General features: G+C 39.0%; 1 protein-coding gene across 7 annotated transcripts in view; it reads right to left on the bottom strand.

The window, feature by feature from the left end:
• Positions 1-22154, bottom strand: part of LOC146494788 (paired box protein Pax-7-like) — a 106096-nt gene that overhangs the window by 8158 nt on the left and 75784 nt on the right. For all 7 annotated transcript variants that reach the window (XM_085145080.1, XM_085145073.1, XM_085145079.1 and 4 more), the window contains one exon: positions 19335-19602. In XM_085145080.1, coding sequence (XP_085001206.1) covers positions 19335-19602 — 268 coding nt within the window. The remainder of the gene's footprint in view (positions 1-19334; positions 19603-22154) is intronic.

Here is a 22154-nt window from a genome sequence, read left to right as displayed (position 1 = left end):
AGGGTATTCAGATTAATAAACAAAATGTTAGTTGGTTCTATATAGTTTGATTGGTTTATAATTCTTATAGCTCTTTTTTGCAACTTGAAAATAGGAAGAGTGTTCGTTTTATATGCATTACCCCATATCTCCAGACAGTAAGTCATATATGGAAGCAACAGAGTACAATAGAGTGTGTATAATGATTTTTTGTTCAGGACATGCTTTGTTTTATAGAGAATAGCAATGGTTTTTGACATTTTTGTTTTCACATGGCTTATATGAGACTTCCAACTCAGCTTATCATCAATTATCACTCCAAGAAATTTATTTTCGTACACTCTTTCAATTTCAATTCCATTAACCCTGATTTTAGATACATTTTTCATTTGTCTAGTGCCAAAAATAATCAATTTTGTTTTCTTTATATTTAATGATAACTTATTTACATCAAACCAGTTTTTTAATATATTTAACTCCTTTTCCGCTGTAGTCAGAAGCTGTTCTAGGTTTTTACCTGAGCAATACAGAGTGGTATCATCAGCAAACAATACACATTTTAACAGTTTGGAAATGCTACATATGTCATTTATGTATAATATAAATAATTTAGGGCCCAGCACAGAGCCCTGAGGAACACCACAAGTTACCTTCAACTGCTTAGATTTTACATTATTGAATTCGACATATTGATATCTGTCATCCAGGTAACTTTTCATCCACTTGTATGCTAACCCTCTTATGCCATATCTCTCTAGTTTATTCATTAATATAGAATGATCAATCGTATCAAACGCCTTTTTTAAGTCTATAAAAACACCAACAGTATATTCCTTATTATCTATAGCATTAGATATCCCTTCTACAAGTTCCATCACTGCCATCGAAGTGGACCTTTTCACTCTAAAGCCATATTGGTTATCACTTAGGAGATTATGCTTCTCAATATATTTATCAAGTCTATTAACAAATAACTTTTCTAAAATTTTTGAGAACTGTGGGAGCAGTGATATTGGCCTATAATTGGTAAACTGACTTCTCTCTCCGTTTTTATGGATTGGAATAACTTTTGCTATTTTCATTTGTGAGGGAAATACACCAGTTTGAAAGGACAGATTACAAATGTATGCGAAAGGTTGCACTATATATTCTATAATACTTTTAACTAATATCATGTCAATACCAAAACAGTCAGTGGACTTTTTATTTTTAAATGTCTTCACAATGTTAATTATTTCTCTATGAGTTACAGCACCAATAAACATGGAGGACACATTCTGAGTAATATGTTTATTTAGGTCGTTATTATTTCTTGACTCTGGAATTTCTTTTGCTAAATTAAAGCCAACATTTACAAAGAAATCATTAAATTCATTTGCAATGTCTTTAGTTTTATCAAGCACAATATCTTTATCTTTTTTAAAATAATCTGGATAATTCTTATTTTTTGAGCCCTTTTTGATTATACTATTTAATATCCTCCATGTTTCTTGTGTGTTACTTCTACTTTGCTCCAATAATTTGTGGTAATATTCTTTCTTACTTGTTCTTATAATATTTACTAATCTATTTTTATATAACTTGTACTTTATTTCAGCATCTTTTGTCCTCTGTTTTATGAATCTCTTATATAGATTATTTTTCTTTTTACATGCATCTTCTATCCCCTTTGTGATCCATGGCTTATTTGATCTGTGATGCTTTCTAGTGATTTTCATTAAAGGACAATGTTTTTCATATAGTGAAATTACAGTTGATAAGAATGCATCATATGCACTATTTGAATCTTCATTTGCAAAAACCTCATTCCAATTGTGTTCCTTTAAGTCCACCTGGAGGGCAGCAATGGCTCTTGTTGTTCTAAGTCGTATCATATCAAATATTTGATTCTTTTGTTTAGTTTTAATCACAAAATAATTTTGAAAAATTGCAAAAACAGGAAGATGATCGCTTATATCAGTTATAAGAAGTCCACCTACTATTTCATGGTCAATTTTATTTGTGAATATATTATCTATCAATGTAGCTGTATCAATTGTTATTCTACTTGGTTTTATAATTACAGGGAAAAGGGAGTTACTATACATTGTATTTATGAAATCTGTTGTTTTCTGATGTCCATTTGGGTTTAGCAAATCTATATTAAAATCACCACAAATTATTTGCACTTTTTTATCATTTAGGTTGCTAAACATAGCAGCAAGTTTTTCATTGAATGTCTCAAGGCATGAACCTGGTGTCCTATAGATGCAACTTATAATTATATTGTTAGCTTTTTCAACATGGATTTCAATAGTGACACATTCCAATACGTTATCTATGGTGCTTGACATACATTCAATCAGACTACATTTCAAAACTTTATCTACATATAAGGCAACACCGCCTCCTTTTTTATTCACCCTGTTCATTGTAAATAATTCGTATCCTTCCAGTCCCATTTCACTAATTTTCTCATTATCGAGCCATGTTTCTGATATTGCAATTATATTAAACTTTTTTAACTTACTTAAACATTCTGTAATTTTAGAAAAATCTTTATACAGGCTTCTACTATTGAAATGTATGACCGACAATGCATTTGCCATTTTAATATTCATATTGAATTGGTCATCTGTATAGTACTCACAAGTATTATTGGTGTTATTGTAGAAGTGGGTATCTGGGTCAATGTTACTTTCAGGGTCATGCATGTTGTGCTCTGCATAGTTAAACGTTTTGAAGTTCGTTTTCTCAGCGTGTGTGGCAAAATAACCACCTTGACAGTCCTTTTCATAATCAAATTCTTGCTCTTCAATATCTCTGAATGGAAACCTATAATCTGTGTCCAAACTTGTCATTTATGTGTTTTTGTTTTTGTTGTTGTTTTTTGAGCCGTAAGGCCAGAAACACTTTCCATACCCATTGTTCATTATCCAATCGTCACTTTTCCAATACATTCCAGAGCAGATTCCTGATTATTTATATTGCTCTAAGTCTTTGAGTTCTCTTATCATCACAACTTTCGCTTCTTCAGGATTGCCATTTAGTCTTATCATTACTTTGCAGTTCCTCGTCCATGTCGCTTGTATCTTATTTTGTTTTCTCAGGCTGCGTGCCTGTCTTGCAATTTCAGCAGTCTTTTTCGTTAAATGTTCATTTAAATACACACCAGTCCCTTTAAGCTTCTTACCCTGTTTCAGTAACTCAATCTTTGTTTTGCGACTCACAAACCGAAGAATAATTGATGGCTTTGTTTTACTGTCTTTCCTGGGGAGCGTGTGGCATGCTGCAATATGATGGCTCTGAATACTTACATTCTTCGTTTGAAGGAATTTTATCACTTGCTGTTCAAGCGTTTGCAGCTCCTCTACCGGGGCATCTTCACCATCTTTACCTCCCCCAGCTGTTACTCCGGCGTAGGTTCGGTGTTGCGTCTCCAGTCCACTTATGACTAAATCATCCATTCTTGTGTATTGTTCAAGGTCCTCGATTCGCCGTTCCAAGTCGTCTATTTTCTTGTCCTTGTCCTTTATGAGGTTTTTTAGTTGTTTTATTTCATCCATTAGGTCATGTAGCATACCTTGTTGTTTAGCCACTTTGCTCAGTTCATCAGACATGAAATTAAGCGATTTCTTAATCTCCTCCAACTCCTCTTCAACTCCTGGGTTTGCTCTTTTAGTCGGCATTTTGAAAATGATGAGAATCTGAACACCCTTTTAAATCTGTTAAAAGGGTGTTCTGGTCTATCTTATATGAGTCTATCTTATACTCTTAATATGAGTAACGGAAGACAGTTACTCATATTTTGTATTTTAAATATGTACCGCCTTTTAGGTATAAAGGTTGGACTTTTAACTGTATTTTTAGAACTTTTAAAACTTTTTTTTTTTTTTTTTTACCAATAAGGCCCTCGCTCATGGCCATTCACAATACACCAAAGTAATTTAATAACAAAATTTTGTGACTTTACACATTACTCAATCTGAGCTCAAAGAGTCATGCTGACAGATTTCTTTCATTGATTATGGCAGCATTTCTTCACCATGTAGAAAAACTGAGACATAATGTTGAATTTGCTGGGGTTTTTTTGTTTGTTTTTTTTTAATCTGGGACTTCCGGTTTGGCGATGAGTGAGTGAGGTAGACACGGCAGTAGCTCCGCTTAATTTCGATCTTAAAGCTCCAAATAGACTGTAATTATATGCAGTAACCGAAGGTAACTTAAACTACTGTCTGATAAAGTGGCTGGGTGTCTACACACCAGTTGAAAATGCCCAAAAAAGTTTTGCCAAAGTTGGACACGCCGGACGGGGAAGGCCCGAGTGAAGCCTCTGGCCACAGTAAAGACGCCAGCGGAACCGTCACGAGCACAGACAATATAGTTTTGGGGGCTATTGCAGCACTCCGCTCTGAACTGGCAGGTGTTAAGGTTGAAATTTGTGACAAAATTGAAAATAAGATCTCAGAAGTCACAGCTTGAAAGCCGAGAATGACAAAGCCATAACAACGCTAAGGAACGAGATAGAGTCACATGGCCATACGCTGCAAGAGCTAGCCAACACGGCTAGCGGCTCATCCGATGCAATACGAGAGTTGGAGAACAAAGTTGAGACGCTCCGTGGGGAACTGACATCGCTTTCTGAAAAATGCCTCGACCTCGAGGGACGCTCGAAGCGTCAGAACCTAAGAGTGGTAGGGGTGAAAGAAGGCAAAGAGGACGGGCAGAATGCCAGGGAGTTTGCAGGGAGGCTGTTAAAAGAAGCACTTGGACTGGACGAGACACCTGTGATTGACAGAGCCCACAGAGCTTTGAGAAAGAAGCCCGGAGATAACGAACCACCTCGACATCTTATTGTAAGAGTTCACTACTGCCACACCTATGAGGACATCATGAAGAAAGTCATGGGCACCCGGGATATAACATTTTGTGGCCGGCGGATTCAGATTTTCCGGGACCTGCCACCTGAGGTGGCAAAGCGCCGAGCTACGTTCACCGCTGTGAGGAGGATGCTACGCGACAAACCGGGAGTCAAATACGGACTTCTTTACCCAGCCAAACTACAAGTGTCTCACGACGGTGTTGAGAAGTTTATTACTGACCCGGAAAAAGCACGACAGTATGCAGGATGACTCATCGGAGACGTGGATAACAGAGGATAACTGGATCCTATCCTACGTGAGATAAGGGCAGATAATGCCACAATACACCACCCAGAACGCGAATAACCTCTACGCAGGTGACATCTAGCACTTTACTACAGACAGGTTGTTTTTTTTTTTCTCTTTGTATACCTAAGAGTCAATAACCGTATTGTTTTGTTTAATAGTGATGATAATGTACCTTCTGATCCTTTTTTTTTGTGATATCTGGTCTATGCTTAATGTCTTTATGGAGCTACACAGGGCTCTTGTTATGTCGGAGGTTGCGACAGAGGATAGTTAGAAGTACGCATTGTCTTGTTGGGAGGATGGCAGGTTCCCCTCCCTGCTATGACCTAGGTGTATGTGTTTTTTTGTTGCTGTTTGTTTGTTTGTTTTTCTTTTTTATTATTTCTGCTGTGTTTACTTTGTATTTTCATGGGTGGGGTTGTTGGGTGGGAAGGTGCTATGGTAGAAAATGTTCTAGTCAATATGGGACAATACACATAAATCACTAACAATATGGCCTCAATAGATGGTGATGGAAATGATGGGGTGAACAGGAGAGGGCTTGTAACCTTTTGCTCTTGGACTGTGAATGGCATCAGTGAACCAATAAAACGTGGTAAGGTGTTGGCATACCTAAAGTCATTGAGATCAGATCTTATTTTCTTGCAGGAGACGCATCTTAAAAATGATGCACATTGCAGGATTACAGCTAAGTGGATAGGGCAGGTTTATCACTCAAGGTTTTCCGCAAAGGCAAGGGGTACAGCAATAATTATTCATAAAAATGTGCCATTCATACATAAATCGACCCTGGCAGATAAGGAGGGGAGATATATCATGGTGGTAGGAGAAATTCAGTCTATACCAATCACATTGCTGAATGTCTATGGCCCGAACAGGGATGACCCAGAGTTTTTTAGAAAAATGTTTAGCTTGATCCTGGATATTTCAACTACAAACTTGATACTTGGGGGAGACTTTAATTTAGTTTTAGATACCTATCTAGACAGGTCGTCAGCTCAGAAAATTGCACCATCGAATGCTTCTATGTTTCTGAAATCATTTATTGATAATTTGGGTCTTGTGGATGTTTGGAGAACGTTGATGCAACCGGAAGGGAATATTCCTTTCACTCTGGGGTTCATAATACGCACTCCCTTATAGACTACTTTCTATTAGATAGTAAACTGTTACATGGAGTCCAAAGTAGTAAATATCATAATATCCTTATATCAGATCAGTGTCTATTTCACTAAATTTACTGGAATCAGGTGGTAATTATAAACACTGGCGATTAGACCCTCAACTTCATTCTGCAATTATCTGGAAGAACAGATCAAGTTGTTTTTTGAGATGAATGACAAAGATGATGTATCACCTCTTTTATTGTGGGAGACGTTTAAAGCATATGTTAGAGGCTGTGTAATTTCTTTTCAGTCGTCTGAGAAAAAACGTAATAACATGGAACGCATACAGTTGGAGGTTCAAATACAAAAATTGGACGCTGAGAATGCCAGACAACCATCTGTGCAGCTACATAGTAAAATATCAGCTCTGAAGTATAAACTCAATAACTTGCTATCAGATAAAATTTCCAGGGCCTTCATGTATGTTAAGCAGACCTATTTTGAATTTGGTGATAAGCCACATAAATTACTGGCCAGGCATCTAAGGAAGAGACAAAGTGATAGGGCTATTCATGCAATCAGGTCAGACTCAGGGTTGTTGATTAATTCTTATAAGGATATTAATACTGCTTTTAGACAGTTTTATGAACAGTTATATACATCTCAGTGTAATGCACCTCCTGAAATTATGCAGGATTTTCTAAGCAAATGTAACTTGCCTACATTGGCACAAAAGGACAGGACACTTCTAGATGCAGACTTAACATGTCCAGAATTGATTAGTACCATACGCTCCCTGAAAAACGGGAAGAGTCCAGGACCTGATGGTCTATGTAATGAGTTTTATAAAACGTTTAGCAGTTTACTAACCCCATATTTGCTGAATATGTTTAATATGGCCTTGGAAGATGGTGCACTCCCACAGACCCTGAATGAAGCAACTGTGACTCTCATTCCAAAGAAAGGAAAGGACCCAGAATTGGTGAGTTCTTACCGACCAATCTCTTTATTGAACACAGATCAGAAAATACTGGCCAAGTCTTTAGCCAGGAGACTTAGTTCTCACATAGGTAAACTGGTTCATCCAGATCAAACAGGGTCTATCCCAGCAAGACATGCATCTTATAACCTGAGACGTCTTTTTGACATTATTCATTCCTCTAGGGATCCAGATAAAGACCTAGTGATATTGAGCCTTGATGCAGAAAAGGCCTTTGACTGTGTCGAATGGTCATATCTATATGCAGTATTATGTAAGTTCGGAGTTGGACCTAAATTTGTTTCCTGGATTCAATTGTTATATAGTAATCCGTGTGCCAGAATACTCACAAACAATACCCTTTCCGAACCAATTAAGCTATTTCGTGGCGCAAGACAAGGATGTGCGCTGAGCCCTTTATTGTTTGCCCTCGCATTAGAGCTGTTGGCAGAAACAATTCGGAAACATAAAGAAATACATGGCTATAATACAGGATACACCTCCAATAAGATCTTACTGTATGCTGATGATATTCTGCTGTTTGTAACCAGACCGTTAGACTCAATCCCTAAGGTGCTAGTAACAATAGATTTATTTAGCTCTTTTTCAGGTTACAAAGTAAATTGTAACCTGAATTAGGCCCTAAATTAGGGTCAGAAATTCATAATGATATCTGGACTAAAGGGCTACGATATGTTAATTCCTGCTCTATCAACGTCCGACATAGGTTAATTCAGTTTAGAATTTTGCACAGATTGCACTACTCGAAGACCAGATTACATCAAATATATCCTGAAACGTCATCCATCTGTGATAAATGTCAATGTGCAGAAGCTGATCTGCTTCACAGTTTTGTAATGTGTACCAAATTACAAAGTTTTTGGGCTTCAGTTTTTTCTTTTTTTTCCAAATTTTTTGATGTGCAGTTAAACCCTGACCCCATTTTGATTCTTATTGGACTATCGGGACAATCTAAATAACTTAAGAGCACACGGATTCCCCTCCTGTCCTATGGCCTGATGTGTGCAAAGAGACTGATTCTCCTCCTATGGAAGGGAAAAGAAGTGCCCTCCTTGAAAGCCTGGATTTCAGTATTGACAGATACTCTTCATCTGAAAAGGATCCGCTACATTATAAATGACAAACTGGAGGACTTCGAACAGATTTGGAGGCCGCTCATTGAGCACCTGGAAATTATGAACAAATGAGAGTTATTATGTGGACTTCACCTTTGCTTAAAATAAGCTGTTAGCACTCTGGGATAAGGGAAGGGTGTAGGGAGGAGGGTTTTTCTTTTCTTTTTTTTTCTTTTTTTGACCGCCCTTTTTGGTACATTTTGTTTTTTCCTGTTTTTGTTGTTTGGGTTTGTTTTGTTTTTTGTTGCTGTTGTTGTTGTTCGCTTTGTTTGTTTTTGATGCCAAAACGGTAAAAAGAAAGCAATGTCAGTCTATGGGACAATTTGTGATTGTTATTTGTGTTTCACAATAAAAATATTTAAAGAGGGGTGTTTTAATCTTATATTAAGATATCTAAGAGATTGAATGCATAGTTATACTTTTTAAACTGACAGAAACTGGAATTTCACCATTCCGTGGACTGGAATGACTTGATATAATGGCTTATATCAAGGGCCACATATATCAAGTATGTGGCCCTTGATATAAGATGATTTTAATAGCCATGACATAGATGCAATCTAAATAGGCTAATTGTAGCACAAGTGCAGGAGGAAAAATTTTTTTTTTTTTTTCTCTTTTTATCGAGATTGCAGATTACCAAGGGACGTTTGCAATACAAACAATGACATCATTTTAACTGTAATGTAATACCTGAATTTAGGAAAGGAATGTGCTACATTACCACATTATTGAAAAATGTAATTTAGTTACAGTACTGAAACATTTTGGAACATATTACATGTTAACCTCAGAAATGAGAACAGGCTAACCCACCGATCCCTACATTCTGTCTTAAAATACTTTGTACAACTATCTACCTACAACCCATTCAAGGGTTACATGAAAGTTAGTAGAGTTTTTTGGGATTAACAAAGTCTGTGTAAGGTGTAGAGGAACCAGGACACCCTGATGACAAGTGGGCTACTGGAACAAGATGGCATCGGTGGAGAAGAGATAAAAATTGGGCACTGTTGGGAAGCTACTACCCAACTAACCCCAGCAGAAAAGGTTACATGAATAGGATAATTGAGCTATGGAATCTTTGATTCCCAGCATCCAGAGTGATGGCGAAACAACTAGTATGACCCCCCTATGAGCAGTGTTGGGGAGTAACGGAATACATGATACGTTACGTATTTAAAATACAAAATATGAGTTACAGTTACCGTTTAAAAAGGTGGTATTCAGAATACAGTTACTTTGTTGAAATGAATGGATTGAACGGCGGTATTTTCCTGTTTCATAAGGCTATGCTGTCTATTTTTGGTAATTCCGCGCCAGTGGAAACCCTTTTTTAGGGGATGGTTGGCAACTCTAATAATTAACCTTATGAACAAAATAAAGTTCAACATCAGTAACATCATAGCACCCACCCAGCTGTATAGAAACTCCATCATGCTAGCTAGTACGCAGTACGGAAAAAGTCAACATAACAAAAATAAACTCCACCTAAACTTGGTATCTGACCCAGATAGTCTGCAGGTCATAACTTCTTACCTGAAGTTCAGTTCACCTGACACTCGGACCGGCAGCCGCTTCGGGTCTCTCCTCTTGCCTCCCCTTTCTCTCATCCACCTGCTGGCCTCCACCACTTGCTAATGTTATTGAATCTGTGGAAACTCTGCGATAGCCACCACACAAAGTAACAAATAACGAGCCTATCTAAATCCCAGTAACGAGTAACGCGTTCCTGGTTTTATTAAGTAATCCAAAGTATTCAGAATAAACGGAATACGTTACAAAATACATTTTGGGGCATGTATTCTGTAATCTGTAGTGGAATACATTTTAAAAGTCACCTTCCCAACACTGCCTATGAGCAAGCACTTTGTCCAGTGTTCCAACATTCGGAAATGGTAAATGGCCTGCATTTGTATAGCGCTTTACTCAGTCCCTAAGGACCCCAAAGCGCTTTACACTACATTCAGTCATTCACACACTGGTGATGGCAGCTACATTGTAGCCACAGCTGCCTCGCCTGACAAGGCGAGGCTGCTGGACACTGGCGCCACCGGGCACTCTGACCCAAGGATATTTGGCATGCAGCCAGGAGGCAGCCTGGGATCGAACCACCGACCTTCTGGTTAGTGGCTGACCTGCTCTGCCACCTGAGCTACAGCCACCTGGAAGAAGGAACTGTTCTCACGGCTGCAGAACAGTTCCAGCTGTGCTACGGAAAGGGGGAGCCAGGACGAGAGGTCGGGGGGGAGGGGGGGAGGGGGGGATATATCATCACACCCACCCAAGATTGGGTACCAAGCCCTAAGTGCGATGGAAGAAGGATCACTAAGTGCGAGAACAACTGACCTGAAAGATAGGATTGTGGCGAAGCTTGAAACTTGGATCCTCCATAGCCAGTTACCAAGACTACGTGAAGTACCCTGAGAAGATCTACTAGATGATGTGAATGCAGCACTACGGGTGATATCTACCATGACCATTACCGTGACTAATCAGCTGATCTACACCAAAGCAACAGTGATCAGTGTGCTTGGCTACAAGTTCAATAGCCACAAGGAGCAGTACCTTCCATGGAGAAAGAGACTAGAGGCTAAGGTCAAGGCAGCACGGAGGGAGGTTTGCCAACTATAACCCACAACGGCAATGTTCAGTGGCAACTGGATCTAAGAGCAGACCACAGTGACCTCCCTGAACAGGTTCCAGTAACCATCACAGTGGCAGACATCCAAGAAAGGGTCTCCAGTATGACGAGTTGGACAGCACCAGGCCCTGACATTGTTCACTTCTACTGCTGAAGAAGCTGACTGCATTCCATGAGCATCTGGCAGTACAAATGAACCAGCTGCTCATCAATGAGAGACACCACGAAATGGCTAACCGAAGGCTGGACAGTCCTGATCCCCAAGAAGCCCCAGAAGGAACTGGTCCCATCCGACTACCGGACAAGTGTACTGACTTTATGAACTAAGTTAATGAAGTTAGTTCTGATGGGTGCTAGAGGAATACAATGCTCAACAGAGCTCTAGCTGGAGTGCTGAAAAGAAACCTGGGGTTATTGGCTTCTAAATATAAATGCATTTTGCCAGAAACACCAGAATCACAAAACTATTTCAACAACCGGCAAACAGCTAAAACAAATGAGCACATGAGCAACAAACAAGCAAATGAGAGCAGGTAAACAGATTCCGCACAAAGACAAAAACACAGAGCGTGGACCTGAAGGATCAGAATCTGTGAGCTGTTGGCTTTCATCTCCGACGGCACAACAGCTCACAGATTCTGATGTGATGTGATAACTAAATATTTGGCAAACAGAGAAGGAGAGTATTGGTCAAACAGCTGGAAGCCCTTACTAATATTGCAAGTAGTTAAGCTAGCAAACCTGATTTTTAAAAAAAAAAACAACCCATACCTATAATTTTTAGCTATTTAAGGAGAATATATGCTTTAATGTATGCTTTAATATATGCTTTCATGTATATTTTGTAATATGCTATAGGTTTCTATGAAGATTATAATGTACACTCTGTACACACATGACTGTGTTAGTTCCCACCCAGACAACGCAGTCATCAAGTTTGCAGATGATACCACCGTGGTGGGGCTCATCTCTGGGGGAGATGAGACGGCGTACAGAGCTGAAGTTCAGATGCTGTCAGATTGGTGTGTAGATAACAACCTGGACCTAAGTAGGCGACCGTGGCTCAGGGGGTTGGGAAGCGCATCTGTAACCGGAAGGTCGCCGGTCGATCCCTGGGCTCTCTGTCCTGGTCGTTGTGTCCTTGGGCAAGACACTTTACCCTACCGCCTACTGGTGTTGGCCAGAGGGGCTGATGGCGCGATATGGCAGCCTCGCTTCTGTCAGTCTGCCCCAGGGCAGCTGTAGTAGGTCCCGAACAAATAGACTCAAGGATGGCTTTTACAACAGGGCAATAGCCCTGATCAATGCAAATAGCTGACCTGACTGGCTACCTACCTGGACTTTTTTTGGGGGGATTAACAACGGTAAAAACAGTAATAATAATAATATTTATATTTATAACAAGGTGCAATAATAATTAATGTGCAATAATAACAGTGTGCAATACAAATACACTTATTCTTTAAGTTATTATACTGTGTTGTGTTGTTTGTGTTGCGTTGTGATGTGTCGTATCGTGTCATGTTGTGTTACATGTAGTGCCAACGTAGGACAGTTTTCCAATTTCATTGTACTATTGTACTATGAATGACTGTGCAATGACAATAAAGAGTTATCTATTATCTATTGAGCAAAATGATCAGTTAGCAGCAGACCGTGATCGTGGGCCACCAACCACTACCAACACACGCAACACCAATAGAGTGCCAGCAGTGAGTTAGAAAGTCAATAATTAATGTTCATTATAATAAAAGAACATCAGTGCAACAGTGTTGTTATGTGAGAAGTTATTAATAGTTTCTGAGTGAAGCTCTCAAAATAAGATGGTGTCCTTATTACTTGTCATGAGGACACAGTCACTATGACAGACAAAACAGGATATAAAATGTCACCACACTAATTCTTTAACATCTATTGTCACAGAACAGATTATTATATATCCAATCATACAGATTAATAAGAAGACACTACATTTGACAGACAGACACAAAGAAGTCAACAATTTGGTTTATATACCCAAACACAGAGAGGCAAGTAGTCACTAGAATAAATGTAGTTTTTAGAAAGCTGACATTAATGCTTAGCATATTTTCTCTCAGACTGGTAAACGTTGCCCCTCCCTGGTTCAGCTGGTGATAGCTTCTCTTTTATGATAGATGTTATGTGACATGTTGTGTGTGGGTTGTATATGTGTGTTTTAGTTATGGGGAGAAGATAAGTAAGGCATGTCAGTTAAGTAGCTTGTGGGCATAGAAAGGAAACTGTCACTACTGTGATGATGAATGAGAGAGAAAGAGAGCACCTTTGGGTGGGCAGGTCTGTCTGCCAAAATGCCAGTCACCTAGACAGCATGCGGGGGAGCAAATGCGTGTATTGGTGTGTGTGTGTGTTTCACAAGGGCTTAGAAGGCCCTGCAAAGGGAGCTGTTTTTTTCCTGTCAGGTAGGTTTATACCTTAAATCCCTGTTAAGCAGTCACACTGAGAGTTTTCTGCCTCTGAGATAAAGCCTGATAACACATAGGAACAAACAGAAATTCGCACGGGCAGTCATGTCAGCTTTTTTGACATTATGCACTTTAATCTGTCAGGAGCTTCCTGAAACAGAACAAGAGTAAGTTGTGGTGTGAAAAAGTATATGCCCCCCTCCTGAGTCCTTATTTTTCCATGTTTGTCACAATGTAATGTTTCAAATCATTAAAAAACTGTAAATATTAGCATAGATTCCCCCCCACACACACACACACCACCACCCCCACCCCCGCACGCACACACACACACACACACACACACACACACACACACACACACACACACACAATGCAGTTCCTAAATGAAGGTGGTAATTATTACAGCAACAAAACTGTAACCAAGCATTGGCAATAACTTTTTTCCCCCTAATAATAAAAGCCTACATTTAAAAACTGCATTTTGTTTTTATTTGTGTTATCTCTGACTAACTTTTAAATTTGTTTGATGATCTGAAACATTTAAGCATGACAAACATACAAAAACCATAACTGGAAGGGGGCAAACACTTTTTCACAGAACTGTAAATGCCAGAAGCAAGCTATTAAATCTGTCTGTAAAAAGGAAGAATGGGATGGATGGTCATGTCCATACCCTAAATGTCATATTAGACAATGACCATACTGATAGAAATTTGAAGGGAAAAATCTAAAAACCCAGGACAAAAAACCCCATTTTAAATCCATCCATCCATTCGCTTCCGCTTATCCTTTTCAGGGTCGCTGGAGCCTATCCCAGCTGTCATAGGGCGAAAGGCGGGGTACACCCTGGACAGGTTGCCAGTCTGTCGCAGGGCCAACACACAGGGACAGACAACATTCGCACTCACATTCATACCTAGTGACAATTTGGATTATCCAATTAACCTATCCCCACAAGCTGCATGTCTTTGGACGGTGGGAGGAAGCCGGAGTACCCGGAGGGAACCCACGCAAACACGGGGAGAACATGCAAACTCCACACAGAAAGACCCCGGCCTGATGTTGGAATTGAACTCAGGACCTTCTTGCTGTGCGGCAACAGTGCTAACCACTGTGCCACCGTGCTGCCAGCCATTTTAAATCTTTCAGTTAAAAAATGTAAAACATAAGTAAACTAATTTTTCAGCATCACTGTGAGACAAGATGTTTCAATTTTAGAGAAACTGTACAAATGCAAGAAACCAGTACTACATATTATTCATGTCTGTGGGATAAGAGAACTGAAGGAAGAACTAAACTAAAGCAACTGAGAACTAGGTACAATGAGTAATTATTTAAACTGAACTTCAAAATAGCTGAGTAATAGACCCAGGACCATGACACAATGCCATAATTGTAGTAGTAGTAGTAAGCTCAGCATCACAATTATGGCAAAGGTGTAAACCTGATGAGCACCTGGATGAGCACCTCCTTTCCTCAGTGAGAACACTGAAGATGGGTTCCTGCAGCATGCTAGTGACCCAAAACATTCAGTTCAATTCAACTGTAATTATATAGCACCAAATCACAATAACAGTCACCTCAAGGCGCTTTATATTGTAAGGTAGACCCTACAATAATACATACAGAGAAAAAAACACAACAATAATATGATCCCCTATGAGCAAGCACTTTGGCAACAGTGGGAAGGAAAAACTCCCTTTTAACAGGAAGAAACCTCCAGCAGAACCAGGCTCAGGGAGAGGCAGCCATCTGCTGTGACCGGTTAGGGTGAGAGAAGTAAGACAGGATAAAAGAAATGCTGTGGAAGTGAGCCATATATTATTAACAAATATGATTCAATGCAGAGAGGTCTATTAACACAAAGTGAGTGAGAAAGGTGACTAAAGGATAATTACTGAATGCATCATGGGAATCCCCCAGCAGCCTATTGCACACCTATTGCAGCATAACTAAGGGAGGATTCAGGGTCACCTGATCCAGCCCTAACTATATGCTTGAGCAAAAAGGAAAATTTTAAATGTAATCTCAAAAGTAAAGATGATGTCTGTCTCCTGAATCCAAACTGGAAGCTGGTTCCACAGGGGAGGGGCCTGAAAACTGAAGGCTCTGCCCCCCATTCTACTTTTAAATACTGTAGGAAACACTGTTAAATGTTCAGTTTCTATGCCATATGTTAAAACAAGATCTAGAGTGTGATTAAAGTGGTGGGTGGGTTCTTTTACATTTTGACAGAAGCCAATTGAGTCTAGTAACAGACTAAATGCCATGTCGAGGCTGTCATTTTTAGCATCTTCATGGATGTTAAAATCACCCACAATAATTATTTTATCTTAGTTAAGCACTAAATCAGATAAAAAGTCTGAGAAATCAGACAGAAACTCTGTGTAAGGGGTGGATGATAGATGATTACAAATAAGACTGGTTTCTGAGTTTTGCAGCTGGGGTGGACAAGGCTAAGCATCAGGCTTTCAAATGAATTAAAAGTCTGTCTGGGTATTTGGTTGATTAATAGGTTGGTGTGAAAAATTGCTGCCAAGCCAACCCCTCTGCCTGTGCCTTGAGAATTCTGATAGTTAGAATGCCTCGGGGGTATTAATTCATTTAACCTAATATAATCATCCTGCTGTAACCAGGTTTCTATAAGGCAAAGTAAATCGATTTATTGATCAATTATTAAGTCATGTACCAACAGAGACTTGGAAGAGAGAGACCTAATGTTTAATAATCCACATTTCACTGTTTTACTCTTTGGTGCAGATGTGGATACTGTATTGTTCTTTTTTATGATTTTTTTTTAATGTTTAAGTCATTTTTTGCTGGTTTTGAATTTGATTTTTATCTGTTTGGGAGCTGACACAGTCTCTAAGGGGATGAGGTTTTGGTGGGATAACAGGAGAAGAGAAGCTGAAGAGAGACGTGTAAGATTACAACTCTGCTTCCTAGTCCCAACTCTGGATACTCATGTTTTGGTTTAATAAATTTGGCCAGATTTCTATAAATGAGAGCTGCTCCATCCAAAGTGGGATGGATGCCGTCTCTCCTAACAAGACCAGTTTCCTCCAGGAAGTTTTCCAAGTACCTATAAAGCCCAAATCATTTTTTGAAGACCACTCAGGTAGCCAGCAATTTAAGGAGGACATGCAGCTAAACATGTCACTCCTGGTCCAATTGGGGAGTGGACCAGAGAAAACTACATCGAGTCCAACCTCGGTGTGATTGCAGCCATTCCCCAACTCTCTGTGAATGGTACTCATGGCCATTGATCGGTGGTCACTGATCAGTGGTCACTGATCAATGGTCATGACAATATGCATATTAATGACCATGAAACTGACCTCATGGCCCATTGTTAGTCAGTGGTGCTAGTGTCAGTCATTATGCAAATGTGCTGTTTATAAGGTTGGGGAAACCTGCAGTCAGCTGAGACTGCAGAAGTCACTGAGAGTGACGAAATGTTTCTTCCACTGAAAACCTTACATCCAGATGATCAGAATCAACTTTTGGGGATCTTCTTACCTGGATGATTGAGCATGCATCAAGACAGTGTAAGGTACCATTTCAGTTACTACTAACATCCCAGACAGCAGCTAACATTGAAGATCAAGTCACTTGGTTTCATGCTAGTCATTAAAAGAGAATTTCAGAACACCAAATCCAAAGTGGTTAAAAAGAGTACTACATTGATGTGTGAGGAAGACATGCTCTACCGCTTTAACCTATGTTGGAACAAAGAGAGAGAGAGATGAAAAAACACAATCCTCTAACAAGGGCTCATCAGTGGAACACAGACAGCACCTGATTAAACAACAAGTCAGATGTGACCTGAAATGTTCCTTGTGTTTTTCAGTTCTGGTGGCACTGGATGTGACTTTTCTCATAATTTTTTACACGACAGACATTCCCACGACATCACAAACACAGGAAAAGCTGGCATTAATAATTAAGGCATTCCTTCCAGTAAAGTTTTAAACCTTTACCTAGTCTTATGTCAAAAATAACGTATGAGAACGGCATACCAATTTCACAACCAAACAAATTACCTCAGAAACCTTTGTATCAGACCCTTATTTTCCTAATGCTGATTACAGCTGTAAGATGCTTTGTGATACTGTCCATACTGTAACATGTGACCTATGTTTGCATCAGCCACTAGATGGCACTGTGTTGCTGCAGAGTATGTATTTTACCGGCAAGCAAGAAGTACCGGGAAAAATGGAAAAAGAAAATAAAGTGGAATCGGAGCAGAGATCGGTGTGTGCGTGCATTTAATAAGAAGCTTGGTATAAAGACAAAGATAATACACATACAAATTCTGGCACATCGACTAAAATTCCTGAGTTTTGTGATCATTTTATTCCATCAAATGACTTTACAAGGCCTACACCACCCTTGAAATCTCCAAAATTGGTGTTATTCCTTAAGAGCTAAATGTAACAGATTGTGTTGTATCTCCCTGGAGCAAATGCTGTTTGTAAATAAATGGTACCGGTACCGGTCCATAGCCCAGGTGTTGTGGACTGCTGCTCTAATGTATATATAAATGTCATGTCAGTTGTTCTTTGGGGAGTCCCTGAGGAGTATAAAAGGTAAATTCCCACAGGACTTAACACAGGACATATCATTACTTCAATTCATAGGACCCACTCTAGAAAACCAATACAAATAATAAGTGGATCAGTTGCATCTGTTACAGCCATTAATGATTTACAAAATTTTCTACAGTTTTCACTGAAAACTCTCTCTAGGGACAACAAATACATGCACCTAGGCCTATGTCATGACAAAATAGAATGGAACTTCTTATGTGTTCTTATGTGTTCCATATTTATTCCTAACGGGTTAGGGGTTACTGCAGCTGATGGGTATTTACAGAAGAACTCTCTAATTTGAAACATTGGCTAATGAACCTGAAGAGAACGTTGGCACAGAGACTTCTGAGTGGTTGACTAACAAAATTTTTCAAAATCACTTTGTTGGTCTCTCTGATCACAAGAGTCATTTTAGCTTTGGCTCTCCTAACGTAGAGTGGATGCTGTGTAATCCCCTGTATTAGAGGCCTGTTTGTTAGAACAACTGATAAATTTGTCTTTCATCAAGTGGCTTCTTTAGCTGAAAAACAGCCTGCCTCTGAATTAACAATCCTGATATAAATCGTATACCTAACTGGTTACCTCCCTATCATGATTTTATAAATACACATTCCTTAAACAGTGAATAAAGTGAAGATATATATAATTTTAAATGTTTTTAGTTTTTAACTTTTAGAATGCCTACAAAACAGCTAAGGCTGTTTCATTTTCAAATTCATGATGTGTTTACTTAAAATCCAGATCTGTAAGCACTGATGTTTTAGAAAGTTTTTATTATTATTATTGATATTTGTTATTGAGTTTTATTGATACCCATTAAAAATACTTGGTATGTGACAGGAACTTTCTTGAACAAAGGATGCATGTGTGAAAATTAGAAAGAACGGGTCTAAAAAGTGCCAGCAAGCTGTATTCCGGCATTATTAATATCAGCAGGTACCTATATGACTGAGAAAATTACTCAGTAATAAGTAAGCTTTTATCAACACAAGTATAAAGGAGCTGTTTATTATTTTCTGCATTAATGCTGTTATGACAACTTTTCCATGCATACTGATCCCTTTGTAAAGGTTTTGTGCAGTGAATGTCAGAATGAATTAGTTTATTAAATGTTTGTTCAAAAGTTATTTTGTTTTTCCATGGCATACAGTGGCAGTGAAAGACAACTAGTAATTGTAGTTTACCAGCATAATTTGTGAAAATAGGACCACTAAGCTCAAAGAGAAAAGCATGAGGAACTCTACCCAGGAAAAGTATTTAAAAGTTATTCTTGTTAGTTAATCTGAAGTAGTAGGACTCACTCTGGCCGTACTGACTGTACTGATAGCCGGCAGCAGCCACAGATGGGTCCATGCTGTAGCTGGTGGTGCTGTATGTGGGGGGACAGTAGGACTGGGAAGAGGGAAGGCTGTCCACCGTCTTAATGGAGGCCTCAGCTGAACGCTGGCTGCAGCTGGCTGAAATACTGTTGGATGAAGTAGAGTCCAGAGTGCTGTGGAGAGGTGAGATTGGGAAATCGTGCTGTGTTTGTGAGGACACACCACTGGAGTTACCCAGGATGCTCATAACCTGCAAATAAAGAGAAGATGCATCAGAATTTACCACAGGCAAAAGAGCAAAATATCTTGAGGACCACTAGCTTATGCATAAGAATAATTCTTAATCATCCTGATGAATACCTAAGCTTTAATTTGTTGCCACTAAAAGGTTATTGGTTCTCACAAGATATGCTGTCACATGATTTGTCAAAGTTCTTTCTCTCTGCAGGTCACAGAAAAAGGCACAAAATACAGTTTATAAAGTTGCATGTTCAGTGTGGTTTTATTATTAGCTTATGCAGCCAAAGGACCTGTAAGCTCACACCATGGCGAGGCCTCTTTCATCTCATCCATCCACAGTTCACAAGAACAGCTATTCCTCTTAGACCATTTGTCAGAATTTAATCAAACTTATAATCAATAATCACATAATAGATCTTCATCCAAAATATCCTCAAGGTCAAGGGCATTTTTTCCATTTTCATAGCATGATGTCCATCCACAATAAAAGCAAATTCTTGTCCCTGATGTAGTGAACAATATTAAAAAGCATCATATCTTTGCTTTTTGCAAATGATCATAGTTTCTCTCAATATCTGCACAGGGAGGAAGACCCTGGAGCACTCATATCCAGTTTGACCTTCCCATATTTCTCATAAGTTGTAGACATGTTTCAGAGCATAGATAGAAATGATCTGAATAGGATTACACAGACATACAGTGGTTAGCACTGTCACCTCACCACAAGAAGGCCCTGAGTTTGACTGCTAGTCGGGACCCTTCTTTGCATATTCTCCCCGTGTCTTTGTGGTTTCTCTCTGTTTTTTCTCCCACGGTCCAAAGACATGCATGTCACTTAATTGGTGGAATCGGCTCTAAGTGTGAATAGTGTCCTGTTTCTATATGTTAGACCCATGACAGACTAGCAACCTGTCCATGGTATACTATGGATGGACATTTAAATCATAATCAATCAACATAACCGCTATTGTGACCATCCTACTAAATAGGTTTACTGAACAAGTATAAACAAACCACTGGAATTCCATATATGTGTCTAGAAGAATATAAACATAGTGGGAGATATTGTAACCTGTAAACTACATGTTACTACTGAATTTAACAACACACACCAACAAATAATCATTATGTACAATTTAGACAGGACACATACATACAGTACAAGATTCATCTGGAAATTCTAACAATGTGATTCTTTTTTTTTTTTACTTCTAAGAAGCAACATTCACGCAAGCATAAAATGGTTTACCGTCTTTAATGTGAATCTCATAAGCTTTTCGAATAAGGCAATTTCATATCAGAAGAATCATTCTTCACTTTAGCTTGGACAATTTTGGCTCGGTTAGCTCCTGCAGCTACTAGTAAAAAAAATATAAGTTGAAAAACCTTAACATATTAAACATACCCAGAAAGGTAGGTTCTCACATCTGCACTTCTTTTGCACTTCAGACCCAGCGACACACTCAGACAAAAATTGGTTTATCCCAGGTGTGAAACTCCCAAACAAAAGCCAAAACAACATAGTGTATGCTGTACCGTGCAGCGAGGAGTGCTCAGACCTCTACATTGGAGAAACCAAACAGCCACTTCATAAATGCATGATACGACATAGAAGAGCCACCTCGACAGGTCAAGACTCAGCTGTAAATCTGAATCTAAAGAATAAGCATCACTCTTTCAAGTATACCAATGTTTACGGTTTGGACAAAAAAGACAGATGGTTTGAAAGAGGAGTTAAAGAGGCTATGTCCACTGTGGATTCCGATCTTTGAACAGAGTAGTGATGGGTCGTTCGCGAACGAAATGGCTCTTAGAGCCGGTTCGTTGAAGTGAACGACGCGAGCCGGCTCCTTATCGCGAGCCGTCACGTGTTTTTTTTTTTTTCTTTCTTTCTCTCAGCCTCTCTCTCGCACTTTTTTTCTGCTTCACTCAGCACGCAAGCCTTGTGCTTTACGCTGGGCAGAGGGGGGAGGGGCGGTAGTTACACTCAGTAGCACAGGAACAGAGCCAGAGGGAGAGAAAGAAAGCCAGGGACAACAATGTCACATTAGAAAGGTATAGTAATCATCCACAACTATTTTCAGTTGCAGATGATAAAGGATTCAGAAAGTTTATTCATGCAGGCCCATATGACAGAGAATATGCATGTTCTTTTTGTTTTCCTATTTTAATTTGTATTTAATTGTGTTGTGGTTTGCAGTGTTTTGTGTTGTTTCACTTTAAATTTGTAAAAGGAAAAAGCTGAAAATTTAAATAGTTAAAAGTTGAAATGTGAATACTTGGTTTTTGTATTATATGATTTATTTATTACATTTTATGTGGAGTGAATAAATAAAAGTATATTTACGGTGGCCCCTAGAGACAAAGCACATACAAACTTCAAATCACGTACAAACCCTGAAGCACGTACAAACTCCAAAACACGTAAAAACACGTACAAACTCCAAAACACGTAAAAACTCCAAAACACGTAAAAACACGTACAAACTCCAAAGCACGTAAAAACTCAGAAGCACATAAAAACTCAGAAGCACATAAAAACTCAGAAACACATAAAAACTC

The sequence above is a fragment of the Neolamprologus multifasciatus genome, chromosome 20, assembly GCF_963576455.1.
Source record: "Neolamprologus multifasciatus chromosome 20, fNeoMul1.2, whole genome shotgun sequence".
In the NCBI taxonomy this organism is placed as follows: domain Eukaryota; kingdom Metazoa; phylum Chordata; class Actinopteri; order Cichliformes; family Cichlidae; genus Neolamprologus; species Neolamprologus multifasciatus.
The sequence above is the reverse complement of the archived record's forward strand: the minus strand, read 5'-3'. Positions and strand labels throughout refer to the sequence as shown.